Raw genomic sequence first — 23,652 nt, 5'->3', positions numbered from 1 at the left:
GCGTGACTGAGCCGAAGATAGTGACTGGGTGCTGGCGGCTATTTTAGAAACACGACGTGGTCTAAAGAGCCACAACTTGATGTAGGCTTTTTGTAATAATAAGAAACGTAATATGGATAATATCATGTTTCTTATTATAGAAACGCAGCTTAGAATATATATAAAATGGCGAAATTCAACATTAAATATTTTATAAAATAATTATTCATTGAGTTTAGGAACACATAAAATATGTACCAAATAATTATATATCAAATAATTGAATTTATGTCAAAAACGTGAATACAATTATTTATTAATGTATAATATTATGTATTTGTTAACCGTACCTTCGATATGTTGTGATTCAAGGTTTGAGTTCTTTATTGTCTGCACAAATATTATTTCAACTTGTAGGCGGAAACTTTTTCATATTTATAAAACTTTATATCATTTACAGACGATTCAAATAACATAATAAAAGAACTCAAGAATTACTCCGGGATAAATATCAAGAAGCAGTTCTAACTAATTATATCTACATACATGAATCTAGTTACATATATAAAAATCCAACATCGAAGCCTTTTAATGTAATATTCTACTTAATGTAAAGAAAAATATTTACATTGTTTTTTGGAACTTCGGCTAGCGGGAATTGATTTTGTCGATATATATAATAACAAGAAATTAAAATTAAATTAAAAGTACATTTTGATTAAATTTGTGATTATATAGTAGGTTTCTTTGTCTGACAGTATATGAGTCGTTGTTTAATAGATTAAATGAACCATATTAATCCATGTAACAGCACGCGGCGTCGTATTGTGGAGTTTTATGAGCTCAATAAGTGGTTCAATTACTGTCATTGTCCTCACGACGCTTCTTACTGAATAACTGCAGCCCTTTGCGTCTTCTGTGATTTTCGTATTTATGAAATCCATAGTAGCTTAAATTATATAAGATAATTGGACTATTCGGTGGATTTTAGATAAGTATAATTAAAAAAAATGTAAACTCTCTTCAAACACCTAAATACAGTTTTGCAATATATGTACTATTCATAAATTATAGCCAAGTATACTGAATACTATTCATAAATTATAGCCAAGAACCATTACGACCCCATCAACTGTTAAACAAAAAACGCTAAATAAAAATCGATCCATCCGTTTCGGAGCCATGTGATGCTACAGAAAGATGCACAGATACACTGAAGATACGTTATATTTATACCACACCTGTTTTTTCGATTCTATATGTATAGGTATATCATTATGAATATCATGTATTCGTACCTTTCTAAAGGCAGTATACAACGCTTACTATCAGCTATCATATTAATCCTAAAAAACATATGACTATATTATTTAGTATATGGTTATACTGTGAAATTTTTGTAACTAGCAAACTATTGCGTTTATTCTGACCTGTATGTAACATTTCTCGTAACGAATTTATAAGTTATCGTTATGTTCGTACCAAGTCTATGTTATAACAAATATTTGCACCTTGTTTTACCTTGTACGTAGTGTATTGAGCTTTAAATTATTATATGCAATTTATTAAATTTGTATCACCTGATATATTGTTTTTTGTGTGGTAAGTACTTAGTGTACGACTCCCTTTCACAACTTGCAATAAAGCAACGTAAAACTTTATTGGGTTATAATTAAAGTTACGTAATTTTAACACATTAAAATATGATGAATTAAGGACAAATGAATTGCGTAATAATAACAGTGAAAAAATCTCTTACTTACGGCGCGTTTTGCTATTACCCATATACAAAAACATACAACTAATCTAGTTATCCTATGGATTTGTTTGAGACATTGGACATAACGATCCGTTTTCATAATGTATGTTCATAGACACTTTTACTTGATACCAGTTTCAGATCGGATAGACTACTTTATGTGCAGAAATAAAATAGAGTTATGTTCTCTACTCTCTTCTTTCTTACATTACGGTGTATTGCAATCCTGTATCCAAACACACGAGTAAACCCTGTCAATTAGAAAATAAATAATCATTAAAATATATTTCGATTAAGCAGACATAAGTGATTTGTGTATAACTTTATATTTGTCTGTGACATCATAGGTCCTTGACGGATAGGTCCAATTTGATGCGGTTTATTTTACGAAATAGACTGTAAAAAGTCATCTGCATGGACAACACTTTGTAGGTTGTGTTTCGGCTGATAGTTTAGATAATGCAGTGAAAAATCAGGAGAAGTATGAATCTTATGGTATGAAATCTTAGTCCTTCAGTACTTTGGCAACAAATGAGTGGTATGTGATAACGTAGCGTTTATAGTACTGTTAATGTTTATAGGCGACGGTTACCACTTACTCGGGTGGTCCGTCAGCTTGTTTGCCATTACATTTACATAAATTAAAATCTTAATTTTAAAAGTGTGTAGTGTGAGACTACATGGCATCTCAATTTAATTTTAAATATTTTTGTCAACAGATGTTGCTGCTAGTGCTGTGGGCGGTGCAGCGGTAGGGGTGCCGGCGTCCTGGGAACCATTCTACTGCGTTCTGCAGCAAGACCGGCGGACCCTTACCTCGTACACCAGCGAAGAACTCGCTGTGAGTAATCGTAATATCTATTCTACTTGTTCTATGCGTTAAGTATTAGGTTATTTTAAGTATTTAAGTATACTTGGTAGTAGCTTGCTCACAATCTTGAACAGGGCCTAATTGATATGGCCCTTGACCGATCAGGCTGATGAGTCTGACAAATTGGCGTACGGAGATTAGTTGACTTTGTGTTGCCACTTGTTAATTTATATGTATAGAATGCAATCGATCGTAGATCGGCCATGGTTACCACTTACCATCAGGTAGGCCTTCAGCTTATACCAATCTCCATTCGCATTATATACAAATAAAGATTGCAATAACGCTGTTAACTTGAATATAGAATATTAAATACAGTTGAGTTTTACATGAATATTTTTTAAAAATACTGTTTAAAATTATTTACCTATGTAAGTATGTTTTATGAGTAAGCTAAATAGTATTGGTCATTTCATGATAAGCGATTGTAATCAAACCGACAATAAATATTTATAATTACTCAATTTGCTATCAATAGAGCGTAACGCTTATGGGGTTCTTAAAGTTTATACGTTTGTTTTTTATTGTACAGTGTTGTTACTTACTTTCTTTATAGATACTATTTATTCGATAGTTTCATCATAAAACGATTCAATTGAACTTAAGTTATGGAAGTAATTATTCAGAGATAATAAATTAAATAGAAATACAAAATAAACTTAATATAAATAGAATAAACGATGTTAAACTCCTACCTATCATTTATTTATATATGTGCAAATTTTCTACGCGCTAACGAGAGCATAATTCCTCGTATCGTAGAAAAATTAAAATAAGACGACGTCGTATAGATGATTAAGTTACGCAACAATTTTACTACATACATACGTACCCAACAGTATACATATTTTATCTTAAATATACATATATTGTAATTCAGTGGTACTTTCGCATATATTATACTGCACATATGTTACAAGTATATAAATATAGTATAGTCTACGCATGAGTGCTCGTTCATTCATTTATTGTTTCTACAGAGCCATGTATTTAAACAAATTATAAGTTACATTTTTGATTTAAGAACTCTCTATTGGTTCCGCTTTCTTAAGCAAAGTAAGATCTTGCTGACCAAAGTAATGTCTTTGACGTGAATCTGCTATAATTTACTATTATTTGAAGTGAGTCATTTAACTGACTAAAGAAACGTATACTACGATTTTTATCATCAGCTAGAATTGATTCAGTATATCACTAGTTATTATATCTCCAAGTTGTCCAAACTTATCGCATAGTAATAAAACTTTAATAATATCATAAAATCGTATTAGGCCAAATTTTACAGATTATAAAATTTTATTATGAGTGGAAATTAAAAGAAGTATTAATTAATTTCAGACAAATAGATTTTAAAACTCCTGAATATAAATCAAATCAAATTTCTTCAAAGACTTTATTATTTTATTTTAACTTTTATTTACAATTAAAACTTTCCTTATTTCTTAAATGTTAACAGTAGTATATAGTCATATATATATGAATGCATATAAAAATAGTTATTAATGTTTTAGGACTGAAGACTATGTATATGTATAGGGCAATAAATAAGTAATTTTTAATAAAAATATCTAATAATCAAGAAGTATTATTCTGTAACTATACTACTTTAAAATATTAAATCACTAATAAAAATATATTGTCTGTGCTGAGAAATAATCGATGTCGCCAGCCCACAATCAAAGAACAAAGCTTGCGACGTGGGCGCGTCGCTCCGGCGGCACTTACAGTAAATCAAAATTCAAAAGCAACCACTTCAAGGGCTTTCTACCTCAGATATGAAGACGAATGATCTTTAGAATGAGAATTTAATTTCTTTATGACGAGAGTTACTTTATGCTTTGAAGTATGTTTTGCACTTTGAAATCAAAACATACTTTAATGATGTTATAATGTTTGCCGTGTAATTTACTTGTACATTCTGCTTTATAGAGATATTAATAATGATCGATTTTGAATTACGAATATTATTTTTTAACAGTCTTAACCAGCAATATTACAGCGTGAATAATTATAAAATGTAGCATGTGGTCTAAAACCGTAATTCAATTATGTCCAGTACTTTAAATATGATTGATTATCAATCTAGAAATTTTAACAAACTATCATATTTATGATATTAGTTACTATCAGTCTTGAAAATAGGAGGACAGCAACTACTAATTTCAACTACTAAGATCATATTTTTTTGACATATGTAGATACGTATGTATATTTTGAGTGGGTTGTAAAAATCTGGTAACAACTGATCAATCATATTACGCCATAATTTTGACAGTAAGTTTACAAACAGTTCGATAGCTGTCCATAATACCAACAATATGAGCTTAAGATATTTAGTCGTTTTTTATATTAGCACTAACAAAGAAACAAGCGGAACGTTGATATAATCCCCTTATTATAGCTTTTCTCAAAAATCTTCCATGTATAGATAGAGAAAAGTTTAGTAATATTATTTACTTAATTATTTTTCTTTTATTGTATACGATTATTAGTTTCCGATCATTATGTGTTTATTCCTGGAATCTTAATCAGATATATAGGTAAATAAATACGAATTCTGAAACGAAAAATAAATTAAACAATAGTGATGACAAGTTCATCCAATAATAATTAGAATATTATTAATAAAGATACAATGGTATGTCTGCAGAAACCAGAAAAAACACTTCTGCCATTAGCCAGAAATAGAGGGTGGAGTAACGAACCCATCGTAGAGCATGCAGCACTCATAAATTTAATGATGATAAAGTGGAAGCAGTAAAAATGCACTGAGTACGTGTCGTTGTTATTCTTAGGCAGGATGTCTTCGAACAATACGGACGGAAATGCGAATGGCTGCGTTCCGCTTCTCACGAAGATGAACGACGTTTTTAGTACATCTCGGAATTACCTGATTGATTACTATGATAGAATGTTACATGACGTAATCGCAATGTTATACTTTTCTGAAAATCTACACCTATGAAAATTATCTTTAAATTTTTCCATATCACATATGACAATTATGTTAAACTCAGTCTTCTAAATCATATTCTTGTATGCATATACATAGTAAACTGAGAGAAAAATAAGTTGTCAATTCGACTTAGCTCATTATAATTTTAGTGCAAAATTGTATGATTTTCTAATTTTGACTATATACGAAGTCAAGGCATAACTAGTTAGCATACTTAAAGAGCTAGAGAAAAGTGTTTAAAAAAATCAGCATCGCAATAAGATACAAGGGCTGTAGGGTGGTGGTGGACATTTCTAATGTATGTAGATACTAGATATTCAAAAAACGATTAGAAATTGAGTTTTATTTGTCATTTAAAATATATTTACGTTTATAATTTAGAATTATTATATATTTCTTACCTATAACAGAATTGTTGTTTGTTTTGTAATTCTAATTATTCTTATACAACTTTTAATAATACACAAGTCTGTATCTATGATAACAAATTATTATAATATTAATAAATAATAACCAAATAATATTAACGTAGGAATACATAACATTTCATTCTATGCGCATTTTATTATATTATTTCTAATTTGCGTAATACCAATGTCTGTAGCTCAGCGTCTTTTTTTTATATAAAATTATTAACATGAATTTGTCTTTTTACACGCAACCGGACAGTCATTTCCTGGATTCTATGTGGATCGGAAGGTAAGGTAGTGTTGTGATTTTGTCAGTATGTATTATATTCATTGTAGTTTTATGCTAGCTTGCTCATTATCATCATTATTATAGTTTACGTATATAGATTATATTCTTCGTATAATTATACGATGAATACAATCCATATACCTGACATATACTTAGGTATATATTGAAGATCTTCGATACATACATCTTTAATAAATTCCTTTGTAAAGCATTAATTAATTACTGAATACTAACTGTGAGCTTGTAATAAGTACGTTACTTAATTGAACTACATTAAACAATTAAACGTCGCCTACTATTTAACATACATAAATCTTGCAGTCGATATGAATTTATATACATATACCTATTAGTTTTAGGCAAGTATTTATAATTTATCACCATGATCATCCCACACCCACATCTATTTACTGTTGAGTATAGGCTTCTTCTCTGTTGTGCAATGATGTATGATGCTTTGCCAATTGCCAACTATTCATTTCTTGGTGGCCAATGTACAGGTATATAAAATGAATGTACCCTACGCTATTTCAGATTTAACGGAATAAATATTTCAGGCTTAGATATTTGATTCTACGTTGTTCTTTTATTCAGACAGTATAAAATACAATTGTACAAATTATTTTGTGTGTTGTTGTTATATCTTAGTATAACCAATCCTTTTATTTAGGTTATTTGTTCTATAAAAGGTGTTACACTCGCGACTACTTGATAGTTAATCTCACAACCTGTTCTGAAAAGCAAATCGTACTCGGCCTGGGAACTGAGCTTTTGACCTTTTGAACACACTAAGAAGTTTAATCCGAAATAGTTTGACGATAATATTATCGAACTACCTTTAAATAAAATAACAGAGTTTGTTTATTTAATGATGTAATAGATAAAAAATATTGATAAAGTAATTAATGAATATTACTTATTAATGACTCGCGACAATATAATTGTCTCTAATATTTTATTTGTCTTTTTTCAACATAAAGACACAAGTAACTATTTAAAGAAAAATAGAAGCAGGTATAATGGATATCAAAACAGTTGATACCTGATTTTTTTTAACTGCAATTTAAAAAAATGACATTAATAGATTCAATTAGTTCTCAAATAAAAAAACATGCTTACTTTTTAAAAATTGTATTCAAATTAGATTTCGTGATAATTTTCTTATGGAAATTTTAATCATGTACTAATATTTATATAATATATAAAATAAAATGGTCTGGTCTCATTTTAAGTTTAAATATTATTCATTAATCTGAAAATAAATTATTGCAAATCTGTGCAATTTCTAAAATCAAGGTATCTTTAATATATTGTACAAGGTAGAAAATTACGCAAAATTTTCTTATTCAGATAATTGTCTCTGTCAACAGAATGTTGGTTTGACTTAATGGATTTTCTCAACAATCGACTTTGTATAAACAGATCTAAATTTATAAATTGCTACTTCGAGTGTATTTAATATGACACATTTATTTTGGTTCTACGAATTAGAGTAGTATGGTTGAAATTATAACAGTAGGTACCTATGAATAATCTATGTGATGATGTCATGGTGTAAGAGATCATTTGCATGTGCGCGTCGGACCATCACAATGGGCGACGAATCCCACCAAATTTCGTATTTCTACATTATAATTGTGTGATACTTACTTAAAGTATTTTTGAATCAGTTTGACCTTTATGATATTTCCCCGACACTTGATACATTGGCACAGGACAAACTAACTGTGAGTGTGAGTTACTGTCCAATTTTCCTCCATTTCTAACCCAATTCACGATTTACTTAGTTAGTATCAATGTTGAAGCTGAAGTAATGCCAGGAATATTATATAAAACATTGCTAAAAATTCCTTTATAATTTTCAAACAGACCTACAATAATAGTTACTAATGTTTAAAAATAGTTCTCTAAGGTATATTTATTTTTTTATTTTATTAATATTTATTTATTAATATAAATCAATAATTCTCCATAAAAAGGCCACTTTCGTGCATATTCGTTAATAATTTTGTCCAAATAGATGACAAATTCGGATGGAACACATTTTATCTCAATATGTTATATAACAGTGAATAGATTTTTGGACAGTAGTTTTTTTATAAAATAATTATTATTTCTATATAAGTAATTGGTATAACAATAACGTAATTATATAAAAAATAAGTGAAAATACGTTAGCTATAGAATTGAGAAATAGAGACACATAATAAATTCAATGTTTTATCTTACCTTCTTATTTTTATATTCTACTATCTGTGATTTTTCTATTTTCTTCAAATAAAATATAGAGCCTTAAAGATATTATAAACGAAATCAAAATAGTACGTTTGGAATAAATAATAATACGTTTCATATAATAAACCTTATTTAGTAATTCACCTGCATATCTGCAGCAATTATTATGACCTCGTTTTGTCGATACAATTGTTTCGGTAATAACCAAGATTCCATTAAAATAAGTACCTACTCTAAATACAGCTATAAATATTTATTATTATACTAGCTGACCCCGCATATGTTGTTTTGCCATATAAATTAATATCACTATTAAAAATAGGGGTTGTTGACAGAAGGCAGAAAATTTAGGAGAGTACATATTTTTCAATGCTAAATCATAATAAAATGACAAATAATTTATAAAATATATTGGGATTGGTCACCCTTATCATTAAGGGGTAAAAAATAGACATTAGCCGATTCTCGGACCTACCCGATATACACACAAATCTTTATAAAAATCGGTAATGCCGTTTCGAAAGAGTTTAATAACAAATATCGCAACACCAGAATTTTATATACTAGATAAGTTACTTAGTAAACTTGTTTTAATAATTTAATGGTAAATTCCTAGTTGCATAGTTAGATCTGATCGTAGGTACACATAATATGATATCCAGATGGTAACTAAATGAGTCACTGAAAGTTTTACATACTTTAATATTCAATGTCTTGATTATGTAAACGTTCAGTTACTTTTAAATGTCAATAATTGAGTAAGAGAGTTAACATCTAAATATATGTAAGTAAATATTGAATTTTCTTTAATGTTATTTGTTTTAAATTGCTTTGCAAATCAATGAGGTTATTGATGTGTGTAGATTACGTGAAGCCATCGTTACTTACGTTTTTGGTCATTATTTTTATCCCCTGATGGTCGAATCTAATATTTTAACATGCTTTAAAGTAATCTAGTAGAATTATTTAAAAGCATGTGAAAACTTAGTACGCCTTCTTTCTAAGCTTTTAGAATACATTGAATATAATAGAATTTAGAATATATAAAAATATATTGGTACCTATATTTGTTTAAACTATGTGGATGGTTAATAATAAAAGAACAAAGGTTAGGTAAATTATAAACAAGTTGCCAGAAGTGATGTCCGGTGTTGAATATCAACCTTGTTTCATTTGAAATGTTCTAATTGAAATGCTAGCTACAAATCTATCTATCTATATAATCTAGCTAGAGATCCAACTAGTTTTAAATAGTGAAATTACTGCTTAGGTATGTAGCTGAATAGTCCTTTTAGTTAACATTAACGTAAACTGGTATTATATTGCAGTATGATTTTAAACGCGCCTACGGTTTATTAAAAAACATATCTATTTTTTAATTTATTTAGGAGCACAATTATCACTTCACAATAGTAAGGATGTTACCTCCGTTATAGCTTCTAAATTATATTTATATTATATCTAAACTAATCCAGAGACAAATATTAGCATTCCTTCTTTAAGCTATTATTAACAATTTTCTAGATTTTGATTGAGGTTTCGATAACTGTACAATATTTGGAAGGAAATATTTATGTTGGTGTTTTTTATTATATGTTTTAATTATTTATTGACATGTCTAACACGGTATCTAAATGTGACTTTATAAAAGCATGTAAATATCAGGTTCCACTTAAGTGAAATTTTTTGTCTTCAGTTTTTAAACCGCTTTCTTTCCATGTTTTATTTGCAAGGTGGCATTATCTATACTATTCCCTGGTCAATAAAAATTAATTCGAGAAAACGACCGTGCCTAAGCCTACTTTGGTGACATAGAATGCACGGAAGTATGTTAATAAACAGGTATTTCTATAACGGCATCGAGATGACGACTTTATCGGCCACGTGTGCATTATGCAATCCGATACAATGCATTGAAAATATCATTCTCAAATCCACGCGTATGACTTTATCTCATTCAAATCGATGCGGATGTTTAGAATTCGTTTTATTATGTTCAATTAAATGATCAAAAAAATTAAATTAAATTCACGCCAGTTTCCACAAATCGTCCGTATACAGGTGATTGTTTATCCATAAAGATTCATGATTTACTATTCATGGTTGAATGTATTTTAAGGTCGAGGAGAGTGTTCTTTTAACTTGTAACGAGTAAACATGTGAACTGTCAGACATACTCATATATACACACGAAGCAAATTTCCATTACTTACACTGTATATTGTCTCCCGTTGCACTAGTCCAAGAAAGGTTTATTTTATATATTGGCGTAGTGTATTTAGGCATCACTTTATTTACTTTCAAGTTTTATGGTAAAGCTATTTTTCGCACCGTCGTAACTTACAATTGCAAGTGAAACTTTATTACCGAGTGTGTACGGTCACTTTAAATAATTTTCATACAATTGCATGTCGGACCGTTGGATTTTTATGTCTTTGTTTTATTAGTCAGGTTCGTTGACTTTTAAAGCCAGTTCAATTATTTTCCACCCATGCAATTAAATGATATATACCAACTTTTATTTGCCGCAAAAAACATGCACATACAAATACACACACATAAATGTAACATACAAATAAAACCCGTCAAATTAAGGTTTTTTTGTCAGTAGGAAAAAAATATTACAGTTTTTTTAATGTCTATTTTTTATACGAGAGTGAAGATATTTTTTTATCTAATATTCCTATAGTTTGCGTTCGGTATTTTGGGAATATTCCTTATATTTAGTAAATTAAAATAAAGTTAATTATAATAGTTTAATATTTAATAATAATTACATATTTATTGAAGCTTAATTTAGATAATAAAAAGCTCCTTAAAGCCAAAGTGTGGCAGTTTTCTTTATTGTAATGTTCATATTTGCTTCAGGTAATAGACAATCTAAAATTATCCACTTATCACTATTATTTAGTAGTAGACAATATGATATGTCGATGAACAAAAAAGTTGATATTTACCGTGAGCGTTACTAGTTAAGATGATGATGATTTTCTATTAACTGACAGTGTCTCCTCTTGTGGATAGTGATAGACACTAGAGCGTGAAATGTTAGCTTTATCTGTGGCTCTATATTTGACTACTATTACATTGACATTGGTTTCAAATATCAGGTTGTAAATAAGCAATATATCCAATACTATAGTAGAATTTCGTTAACGGTTTTTGGAGTTGGACTACTAGGTTTGTCGAATAGTTTAGTGGCTTTGTAAGCCTGCCATTCTCACTGTTATGCTATAATTATAGTTTAAATAATACATTTCATTTTAGGAAGTTTTACTTAGAAGAAGGTATTTGTTATAACTATAAATGAATAATTAACTACATATATATATATATAATATATAATAAATACAAAAAAATCCTATTATCCGTATCTTGGAGAAAAATCTTATAAAATATTTGGTTTCTAAAAGTGATTGTAAATACGAGTATGTTTTACGAAGATATTTTTAAAATTACGTTAGTTCATTTAAATATGAAAATAATGATATGAACGTTTGTTTAAATGAATAAGCAGATGTTTGGTAGTGGCAGTGCTAACTTGTCACAATCAAGAGTTAGCGAGCGACCAACATTACTGTCCTCAATAAACCGCTAGGGCTCAAACTGGAATACGAAGTGACATCAGCGCATTTGACAAATACTATTGACTTTTTTATGGCAAAGTAGGTTCAGCCAAGATATCACCGTAATATTGTGTACTTAATCCTAATATTGATATAATCCGATATTTATATTATTTGTGTCTTTATTTAATAAACCATAATGTATTGTATCATTTTGTAATTTATATCGGACAGGAGAAAAAATGCAAAGTATGTATTGTGTAAATATGAGAAATTCATTTACGGCCATTACGTTTTATTTTTTGCTATGATTGTTGCTATCTGTGTTGCATAATTGTTTTATGTTTTCCATATTTTATATTATTGTAGATAGGAACTCTAAAATAAGTTGTGGCTTTTGGTTTGTGTTTAAAATGTAGTAAATATTCAATATATGTAAATTGTATTATGTATCATATTTGCTGTGCTATATATCAATTATGGTATTAAATTTATCTGTAACCTTTATTATGTATGTTATGTACTCCGGCGGTCGGCCATACCGCTTGTCAGTTGTAAAGTTCTGATTATAACATTAACTTGTTGCCGAGCTCGGGCGTTTCTAATTTCATGGTGCTTTCTCTGACCTATTTATAAGGTTGCTGTATACTAGATGTTTGCCTATTTAATTTGTCTTTGTTCTTCTACTCAACAGCTCACCCATAGCTTAGTGTCTGGCTGTAATTGGGTCATATTCGTTTACGTCGTAAAATGGCCACTTGACATTTAATAGCGCGTGTGCATTGAATATACAGTCTAACATAAGAACTTAATTTAGTTGTTAACAAACACTTCTAATAGTTCAATAATGAAGTAAACAGAGAATATCGGTATCTTTACAGTCGACTTAGACTGTCTTTCTTTCTTTGTCTGTCTTTAATTTTTTTTCTATATAAACCGATTTTGAATATTTTGTTTTTATTCGAAAAGCTGGTTGTTGTCCTGTATATATATGTAAATATGTATTTTGATTAGGAACGGTCCAGTAGTGTTTGAGTTTTGATTTACTAACTATTAACAGATAATAACGATTTCTAATTAACATATGCCTTTATGACTTATGACATATACTTACGCTGAAAATAAAGTCTGACGTTAATGAATAAAAGTGCTGTGTAATAACTAATGATTAATTTCATTATATTTTTAAGGTTTATTTAATTTTATTTTTGTGGTAACAAGACTCACCAAAGTAGTTAATTAAATAGAATTTATTTTATACCTGTATTTAATACGGGCCACATTTTATATTCCTTACATGACAAATGCATATACTTTGGTAAATATTAAAAGAGTGGAGTCATTACAATTATAAATAAAACGGTGTAACCGGTTACCGATAATGTAGCCTTAACGGTTTTACTTAAAACAGTAAAGTGTAAACCAAATAGCAAATCCCGATAATAAAAGCTATGTATAATATATATATATATATATAATTTAACGTATGTATATGCCTAAATAGAATTCTTAAAATATTAGCTAAGTACGAATGAAAGTCCCGTCAAAATTGGTCTAGTCGGTTCAGAGATTAGCAAGAACAAAAGACAGACAGACAGACAGAAGTTTGACTAAATATGATACAAATTTAACACAAAAAGTATTTGTTCACTAATTGATTTTACTCCCGTATATCGTAATCGTAACAACCACAAAAACATTTAACCGAATTGAGAATCTCTTTCTTTTCCAAGTCGGTTCAACAAATTCATAATTTCTTAATCTTCCAAAATAAATTCTTTGTAAATAGTTATTAAGGTCATATTAGAGAGGGAATAGAAGGACATTTTACAATAACAGTGTTAAATGTATCAGGTATCATTTGACAAATCAATGTAGCGTCACGCTCCAACTATACAATCCGTCACATGGCATTATTACTTATACATAGCTGCACAAACGACTGGTAGGAAATCGTAAATTAGTTTAGTAATTACTAGAATATGTAGTCTATAGGATTGTTTATATGATTCATAGATGTATATTATTTATAGATGAAATTTGTGATTCATAGATTAATATTGTTTATAACAATATCATGCATAAAGTATATTTCATAACCATCTTACTTGTTTCCTTATAAGTTGAAACTGAAGATTACTCGATCTTGAGTTTTCCGATGGTTGATTTACCATTTCGATTTATATGTTCAAGACCTAGTTTTCACATTAGTGACGCAATTCCAAGAGTAGTAAATAAACTATTTTTCACCGACAAACATGTTTTTATATTGTTTTCATATATTATTATTCAGTTTTCTATATTTAATTTATTTTTAATATTTGATATTTATTAAGGAATATAGCCTAAGATAAAGAACTATAAATAATATTCTTAATAATTTATGAAGAAAACGTTTATATGCATGCGTATATTCATATAGCCTTAATACGACCGATTCCCAAATGTATAAAGTAAAAAAAAGTATGAAGTAATTTTTTAAATATCGTTAATATTTATATTTATATTTATAATATATATAAATATTTTTAAAATACGTCTTTTATCTGTATAAATATCATGGTAACTGCTGCCACTGAAATACATGTCATGGTTGTATAGTATAGGTCATGGACTTGACACTTTGTGATATTATATATATACCAATATACTTTCATCATGCATAGTACTATTGTCTCTATTTTATTATTTATATTGGTTTAGGCGAGTATATTTTCACTTCTTATTTTTTTCTTATTAAAATACATACACAAAATGTGATAATTCATATATAGTTTAGAATTTTAAACCTTGTAAAATATATGCTTAGAACGCCTTGATTACACTAAGCCTGCATTTGTACACGTTTGTTCTCACGGTTATCAACCGGATTTATTTGAATTGTTTATTTAATCTCAATGATCAATGATATCAGTGTACAAAAAAAACTATAAATTATAATTTTTATCTCCGCGTATTTTCATAAATGTTTTAAATGTTTTTTTTATACATCATGCTATACATAAAATGTACCATTCATAAAATTACAAAATGTAATCATAAAAATTTTTTGTACAAAAGTTATCTTCTAATACATATTACATAATATGAATTATATATTACTTGTTGTTGTAGATAATAAATTATTGCATTATTATCTGCTCCGGCAGCTGCTTCCAGTGGATGCGGTCGTTCATCTCGTGCATGGTTACTGATTAAAGCAACCTTACTATGAATGAACGGGCAATCTATAATATCTTAGATACAGCTGATCGTTAGCCTAAGTGTTCGTAATTTGTAGTTACACTTTTATAGGTGGTCTCTGGAAAATTAACCTCAACTTATAACTTTCATATAACAAATCTCAAAAGGATTTTATCCAATAGAATAATCTCCGTTATCATACTAACCATTTTTTAATTTTGTGTGCTTTTGTTAAACAATATCGTGTCAAGTTTCTTAAGTGTTTGCATAAACATTTAAAATTTAAACTACATGTGAGAATTATAAATGTAAGATTTCGAAAGCATGACAAATATTACCTATCCTAAATATACCACCAGCTTTTCATACCTACTGCTAAATATAAGCCTATCTCAATGCCTTTTAACAAAAGAGGCACTATGTTTTTCGGATAGTCTTTCCTGGATTTATGGAAGTGATTAATACAATTAACTTATGCATAATCTACCGTTTGGCTACATATCCTTATCGACTCCTTCAACCTGGTTAAATAGACATTAAATGAAAAATGACTTCAGAAATATAATTGCGTAATAATAAATATTGTTTGTTATCTCTAACTGTTTGTTAACTATACTATGTAATACATATACGGAACTGGCTCTCAATAGCAGATGCGGGTCGTTCATCTCGTACCTTGATTAAAGCAAACGAACGTTATGAATGGACTATCGTTGCAATGCGGACATTATTACTATTGATTAAAACCTTTTTCTACTTGTAGGTCTACATTACTTTTGACTTCGTGATCTGAATGACTTACATTACATAACAAAGATATTATAAGATACTGTACAGTTTGTTCAATAAAGTATATTTTGATTACAATATGATTTAATAAATAAAGTAATAAACGGCATTGTTTACTGTATTCTATATAATTATATATTTTTTTATTTTCGTAGTTACAATACAACTTGAGAATTAATAAAATGTTAAAAATTTCAAACATAGTTAACATTATTAGACTCTATTATATAGTAATAGTGTTAGTGTAACGAAGTATAGAAACTGTACTGACTGTATGATGCCATGAAAGTGCTTTACACCATCAAAATTGAAGTTTAGTTGTAGTTAATGGTACACTATACTATATCTCTCTGAGAGATATAGTATAGTGTACACTAAATTTTAATTATTGTTTTGTTATGTTGTTTCAGAATACTCTGTATACACATATTATTGGTAGTTCAAAATTATGTCAAAGTAAAATATGATATATTCTCAGCAGGCTACCAACAACAACGGAGAGTATACATCACGAAGTTTACCCCGCGTGCGGCTGGACAGTGGCGGGCAAGTTGGCACTGCGGGGGTCAGGCTCCGGTGTTGGGCTGCGCCGCCCTCTATCACGGAAGAAGAAGTGGAGGATGACGTTGAGGAGGATGCTGTTTCGTTAAAAGCTTTACCTGTACAAGGTTGGTGTTTTTTTTTAATTTATTAATTTTAATTATAAAATTAACAATTATTAATGATTGTAACGGTATATGTTCATATTTTCTACCTTTACCTACTTTAGTTGGTAGAAGAGCTCAAATCGATTTTTTTATTATTATATTTATATTTAGATTATACTCTCGTTAAAGCCATATTTTCGAATTATTAGTTGTCAGGGTGGAAATTACTATATATATTAGCTTGTATAACTATCTTGATTCTATAATTTCTTTATGACATTATTAACTATGCCGTATTAAACGGCAGTATATGTTATTGTAGCTTAAGTACCGTCTTCGAGATATCCGCAATGCACATTTACAGTTTATAACATTTTACTTGCTCTCACACTAGCGCCACCTAGTGACTGTTATTGTAAATATGTCTTCCACGAACTTCTCGAAGAAACTTATCTCTGCTACTACACGCTAGATGGCGGAATATATATAAATTTTATTTACCGTACAGATGGCGCCTGTAGTCTAATATTCTTATGTAGCTAATATTATATGGTTGCATAGAGTAATAGGTACATAACAAGTGTAAAATTTTTAGCTCGCACAGTTTTAACACTAATTAGATGCTGGTTACGCTTGAACAATATCCTTGAAATTGTCATTGTTTTCTTTTAACGATATGTCGTATAACTATCTTGATTCGTATAATTTCTTTTTAACACAAGTTGCATAAAAGCAGTGTTAGTTGAGATTATCGCTATAACGTCTGTAACGTTTTGTCATTAGCGGCAACTAGCGGTTCGAATGCGGCAAAAGGGCGCTTACCGTGACGCTCCAGCGCACCCACCCGGCACCAATGGATTATGAGTCGAGCTTCACGCCTCTACTGCATACTTGCGACTCCTTTTATTATCTTCATTATTAAAGAACTCGAGTTATTTAGTACAAATTCAAAATACCATGTGTCGATACAATGTAACAGTTTGTCGCATTGGTCCTAGTAGCGATTCATAGTTACTTATATACCTATAACATCTTTTTATACCGAAGTATGGTTGAAAAGGTCGATACCTTAGCAAATATGTTAAAAGATCATTATTGCATGTTACAGAGGTTTATAAGTTCTTTTTAAAGAGATATAATTAGGTACATATATAAAGTTATTATGCTAATGTTATATGTCACAATTAGATCTTCCGTTTTTAATTGACATCACCCGAAGCACCCGAAGGCTCTCTCGTTCATTGCGCCATAATTGAAAATTGGACTAACTTATCTCCAATGTAATTTAACTTGATCTGAAATATAATTGATTTACAGTGTAGTATTCCTATTCGCTACTCTATGGCATGCATTTTAGAATATATAAATATCTCTGTGAATGGATTGATTTAGAGCTATCTTCAGATGTACATTACCCATTATGAACGGGATACAGATGATGTTGGGTCGGCAGCAACGTTCACAAAATTACAATTGTAGTCTTTTCAATATTTCATTGATCTGTATAATTGATTTACAGCTTAATTATTATTTATAATAATCAGAATTATTTTTCAAAATAATGTAATTAGAGATTAATTGTTCATAAGAACTAAAAAAAAAAAAGAAAATTCTAATGTTAATATAATTCTAATCAGACTTTTTCAATTGTAATGTTATTCAATACTAATCGAATTCCAAAAATTGTGTATTACAACTATTTTTAGTTGGCAAATTATAGAATTTTCCTGACCAATCAGCTGTTTTCCTTATCATGTCAAGAGATACGCCCGCTTTATTCACCGACGAGGTGGCGGGATGTGTACTTACAATATCAATTCCACTATCCTCCAGAGTGCATTTGATGCATCTACTAATGGTATGCTAATGTCCGATGGTAAAACTTTTGATATGATTATGAGGTATTGCTCCTTGTATGCTTGAAATTATATTTGGTTCTTGATGTTAACATGGAAGTTCTAAAACTGTTTGTTTTTTGATGTCTATCAATTCAACGAAATATGTATTAATATATACTCAAGTTTTATTATGTATAATAACAGTTGTTAAATTTTTGCAGAGTACTTCAAGGTATAATCTATGATGCTTCCTCTGTATCGTTATAGTGATTATGTATTATTATATATTATGATTTCAATCTATATACATGTCTGAACCATTTGATTCTTCTGATCCTACCATGTGTTATAACCAATTCCACTCTCAAAGTTTTCAGTAAAGATTATTGAAAGGGATGGAGCCAAATAATTGATCCTTGATTATGTTTGTGTTAACAAAACTGGCATAAAAGTAGTATAATACTGTTTCATTATACCTGTTGATACAGATGCTATTGATGTTTAATGAACTCTCTGGCAAACCTATAGTTGTCGTTCGTTGTCAGGGTAAGTTGACAATATAGTATGACGTTTTTATTACTAGTCATTTTAGTTACGGCAGAGTTAAGTCTCACAGCAGGTTTATCCAATTTTGTGTTGAACCATCCATATTACAAGGTAGATGGATTTTCCTTCCATGAAACATACCCATCACAATAAATCAATATGTGAGGTTTCAAATTGACTTCTTATTCATTGGAATGCGTCATTAATTTCCCATTCTGTGTCCATATTTGTGTAACAGGATTCATCAGCAACAACATTTTCTTTTGACTTAATGTATGATGCATAAATATTTATATTTATGTTTTCACACCAACTCCACATGTCTATAGTGATGTCGTTCAAGTTTGAGTATTGAACACTGCCCATTTAGTTAAACACATGCGATAGTAGTAGTGTTATCAATTTTTGATAATACATTACAGTTTTGCAAACCATTGACGCCCAAACTAGGCAGCGTAATTCTAATTGTTAACTGCTGTTCGGTATAAGATCATAGTCCTCTAACACTTTCATCATTATACTTATCATTGCGGTGTAATAGGGCGCTTTTCATTGCTCTTTAAGTGTCCTATCATAAGAGATATAGCTGGACAGGCTGATACCACAAAAGCTCTTATTTAACAGTCTCAGATTTTCAATTTTGGTTAACATTTTAATATCAATACATTTTTATAATGGTGTGGATAAATAATAAATCCAAGAGTCTCTCTAAGTTAACATACTTTTTCAGAATTAACAATGAGACCCAAACATAAGAAAATAAGGAGGGTGACATGTCTATTGGCTAAACCTTTCTTATAGGTACATCCTATACACATATAGTCATCAAGATATATTGTTGACAGGTGGCCATGCCTCTGAAGGTAAGCAACTACAAATACTGTGAATTGAAGTATATTCTTGAAATATTTTACTTTAACAAATTTGTTAAGAGGCTTGAAATTTAGGTTGAACCAAAATTTTCCATTGAGGAATTTAATTCATTGACTTCATGTTTACATTGTGTTACAGCCTCTAGATTGAGAAAATTATAGCAGTGTGAGTTTTCTTTTCACTTACTGACATATTATTTATTAGAGTTGTCAAGTATTGGTTGACATATACAATATCCTCACTCACTGCTAGTATGACTGGATCACTAGTTAGTGACCGCCCATATGAAAGATATATATATATATATATTTATTAAATTGTCGAAAAGGTGTACAGCTTGCCAGTTTGTCGATTGGTCATTGTAGTTTCTTTATGTGTAGTAATTCTTACTCCTAGGATATACATGTTATCCTTATAAAAAATACAATGGTATAAATCACCCTTCTTTTTAATAAGATGATGGTTCCTCTCATTAAAAGCGATATTTAAATAATAGAATGTTCTCAGCACCTGATTTTTAATTAGGTCGAAAGAACTTGTCTAGTTATAGCTTAGTTTTGTAACATCTCATTTAAAATTGTTAAATACATATTTAGTATTGGGCATGCTATTATAAGAGATTTTTGTTTTTCTTCATGTTTACATCTTCATATTTTCCATCCAAAAATATTCATTCTTTCTCATAATCATTGCCAAAACCATATGGTTGGTTCTAAAAGGCACATTACTTTTGTAAAGAGATAAATAAAAATATAAATGTTTTTGTCCCAGTACATATATCTCCTACAATATTCAGTTTTGTCATTGGTATCATTGTGTCTCGTGACTTTACTTCTATAAATAGCAACAAAATACGTGGTAGGTTCTCACAATTCTTTGTTCTGTACATGAGGTATCTGTACCAAAAAATGATAAAGTAGACTATAAACGTTGGTATCTCATACTAACGTCGATCTTCGTGTCTAAGTATCTCGTACTGACACGGATAGTATAAATAGAAACTACGAAATACATGGTAGGTACTTACGATTCTTTGTTCCGTATATAGGTATCTCGTACCAAACGTGAACAAAGTAGATTATCAACGTTAGTATCTCGTACTAAATGATATCTTCGTTTAAGTTCTCGTAAAGAAATTTATTAATTAGGTATCTCGTACCAAACGTGATATATAAACTAACGTGATCTTCGTGTCATTGCGACACGGATTCTATAAATAGAAACCACGAAATACGTGGTAGATACTTATAACCAAACGTAATGATTATCAACGTTAGTATCTCGTACTAGGTTGATCTTCGTGTCTAAGTATCTCGTACCGACACGGATTGTGGCGGGAACGAAAAACAAACCCCACGTGTTGGCGTCCGGATTGAGGTTAGGAAAAAAATTAAAAATAATTTCCGTTACAAAATCTGGAAATTAAAAATATAATTAGACATATTCTACCCTGAGGGTCATTTATGTTAAACTTTATAGGGCTTCTGCTTCGTTTAGTATTTTGACTTGTACAACTTTTGATTCTCCGTCGAAACTTTCATATTTATTTCGACGCCCGTCTCAGTCTTCTCAACTTGTTTTTAAAAGCATTCATAAATTGTTTTAATGACGCGATGCCGTTTCATAAATTTATATGCCATAGAGTGAACTACACTAATTATATTTCAGGTGAAATAAAATAATGAATACGGTGAATACGTAACGAATTTGTCTGAAGTAGGTGGATATCCCTAAATAAAGGTAGGTAACATGTTGTTTTAAAATATATTAATTCCTTCATCAGCTTCATCGCGAGAAAAAACGGAAAATATATTAAAAATGTAAATAAATTATACCTGTTTTTATAACTATAAATTATTAAAATATATTAAAATAATAATGAATTGGCTAGCTAGATTTGTCAGATCACCGCGTCGTATTTTCTTATTGTTACGTACATCAATGAGTACATATTCGCTATTACACTTACAGAATTTATGGAAATATTCTTTTATTTCTTTTTTATTGCGATACGTCAGTCGAATATCTCCGGTGTCAATATACGCTTTGCGGTCTTTACAGACAAACAAATGGATAACGTTACACATACTCTAAAGTAGGTTTAGGTAGGTAGGTACAATCACAGAGTAAGGTAGGTATATTTTCGATTATAAATAGTCCCCAGATACTAAAAAACATTTCTAATCGGTCCAATTGCCATGGTTCTCCTATTTAAAGTCAGTTGAAAATTAAAACCGGTTTTTCTTCAAAGAAAGTAGATGCTACCAGATCTGACGCTAACAAAACATAGTGACGATTGATGTGTCCAAAATAGTGAAGTGCATTTTGACAAACACGAAATTCTAATTTTGGACAACCTTTGTTTTTATCTTGTTGTTGTCAGTTTGTTCCGTCATATTTTTGGGGTCGAAGAGATCATTATGTGTTTTCGAGATTTTTCGGGAACTGAGTTCAGAATCAGACTACGTTTCAATTATGTATGCCGAAGTGATTTCATTTGTTACCTCTTTTTTGTTTTATTGGTTCACAAATAGAATTTCTATTGTAATTCACATGAAAAATTAACGATCAACAAATGGGCCTAGCCTAATATAGTAGAATACTACTGTACTACTACGATGTCAGATAGTAGTAAATTATTCAATAAGATTATACGATTAATTAGATCCTTAGTAGTTTATTTTTTATTTTTACAGTAGTTGTACTAAGAATTTCTTATTGCGATTATTTATTAATTTGATCATGTCAAATACCTAGCCGCAAATGAATACATAATCGTGCCAAGAATATGGCATTTATGCCGAAATAAGAAAGTTGACATAAACTTTCGTAGTAGATGTCTTACCATAAGAATCCATATCCATATTTTATAATATCTTTTTTATTTCCTGACAATACCAAAAAGTTGACGACCTTCATGGTGGAATGTAGTAACTGTTAATAACTGCCGTGCGTAGACACGCGCCTTGATTATGTAACGCAGTTGCTAACAAATGTGATTCGAAACAAACTGTATTTCCCTATTTTTGATAATTCATGACGCAGTGATAGTTAATCTTATAAATTCTGGAAAACAGATCGCTACTGACACTGGCAAATATTACCAAGGTTGACATGATACTGAAAATTAGGAATAGTATTGTATTAAAAAGTTTCATTAATGTTAATTAAGCTTCGTATGTATGTATGTTATGTTTGTTTAATGTACAATATAATTACTTTACTTTTGCTTGATGTCTTTTTCGGTCTGATGGATCTTAATATGGGATTGAGTTGTTAGGAGATTACAGGCTTTCTTTATTTTACAAAATACTTATTATACACGGTGGTAGATTTGTTACGTAATATTCATATCAGCACTTTCATGAATAATATCATATTAGTATTTAAAGCGAAATTTATCTTACTGTATTATAAATGAGAAAGTTTATAAAAATTGGACAACGATATTAAAAGCTACTTCAAAAATAAAACTACACAATATTAATTAATTTTAGTTAATTTAGTTTTGAATTTTCTGATAAATGCAGATTTTTGCGTGATGTTTAACGCAAAAATCTGCATTTATCATAAAATTCAAAACTAAATTAACTAAAATTAATTAATATTGTATAATTTTATTTTAGTAAACTCTTAAATGTAAGTACGTTAAATAAAATTGAATAGTAAGCATTTCATATAGAAATCGATTATTGGTAAAATAAGAATTAT

At 29.6% G+C, this 23,652-nt stretch overlaps 1 protein-coding gene across 4 annotated transcripts in view; it reads left to right on the top strand.

The window, feature by feature from the left end:
• The window catches only part of LOC131842972 (ras GTPase-activating protein raskol), a 153,005-nt gene that overhangs the window by 39,625 nt on the left and 89,728 nt on the right, over window positions 1–23,652 (top strand). For 3 of the 4 annotated variants that reach the window (XM_059191558.1, XM_059191553.1, XM_059191552.1), the window contains 2 exons: window positions 2,458–2,579; window positions 16,516–16,705. In XM_059191558.1, the coding sequence (XP_059047541.1) occupies window positions 2,458–2,579; window positions 16,516–16,705 (312 nt within the window). The remainder of the gene's footprint in view (window positions 1–2,457; window positions 2,580–16,515; window positions 16,706–23,652) is intronic. The other variant, XM_059191554.1, reaches the window with a different exon arrangement.

This window comes from Achroia grisella, unplaced genomic scaffold, assembly GCF_030625045.1.
Source record: "Achroia grisella isolate CSIRO2021 unplaced genomic scaffold, CSIRO_AGI_Agris_v1 utg2671, whole genome shotgun sequence".
Lineage (NCBI taxonomy): Eukaryota > Metazoa > Arthropoda > Insecta > Lepidoptera > Pyralidae > Achroia > Achroia grisella.
Note: the sequence above shows the minus strand (reverse complement) of the source record. Positions and strands in the feature narration are given on the sequence as shown.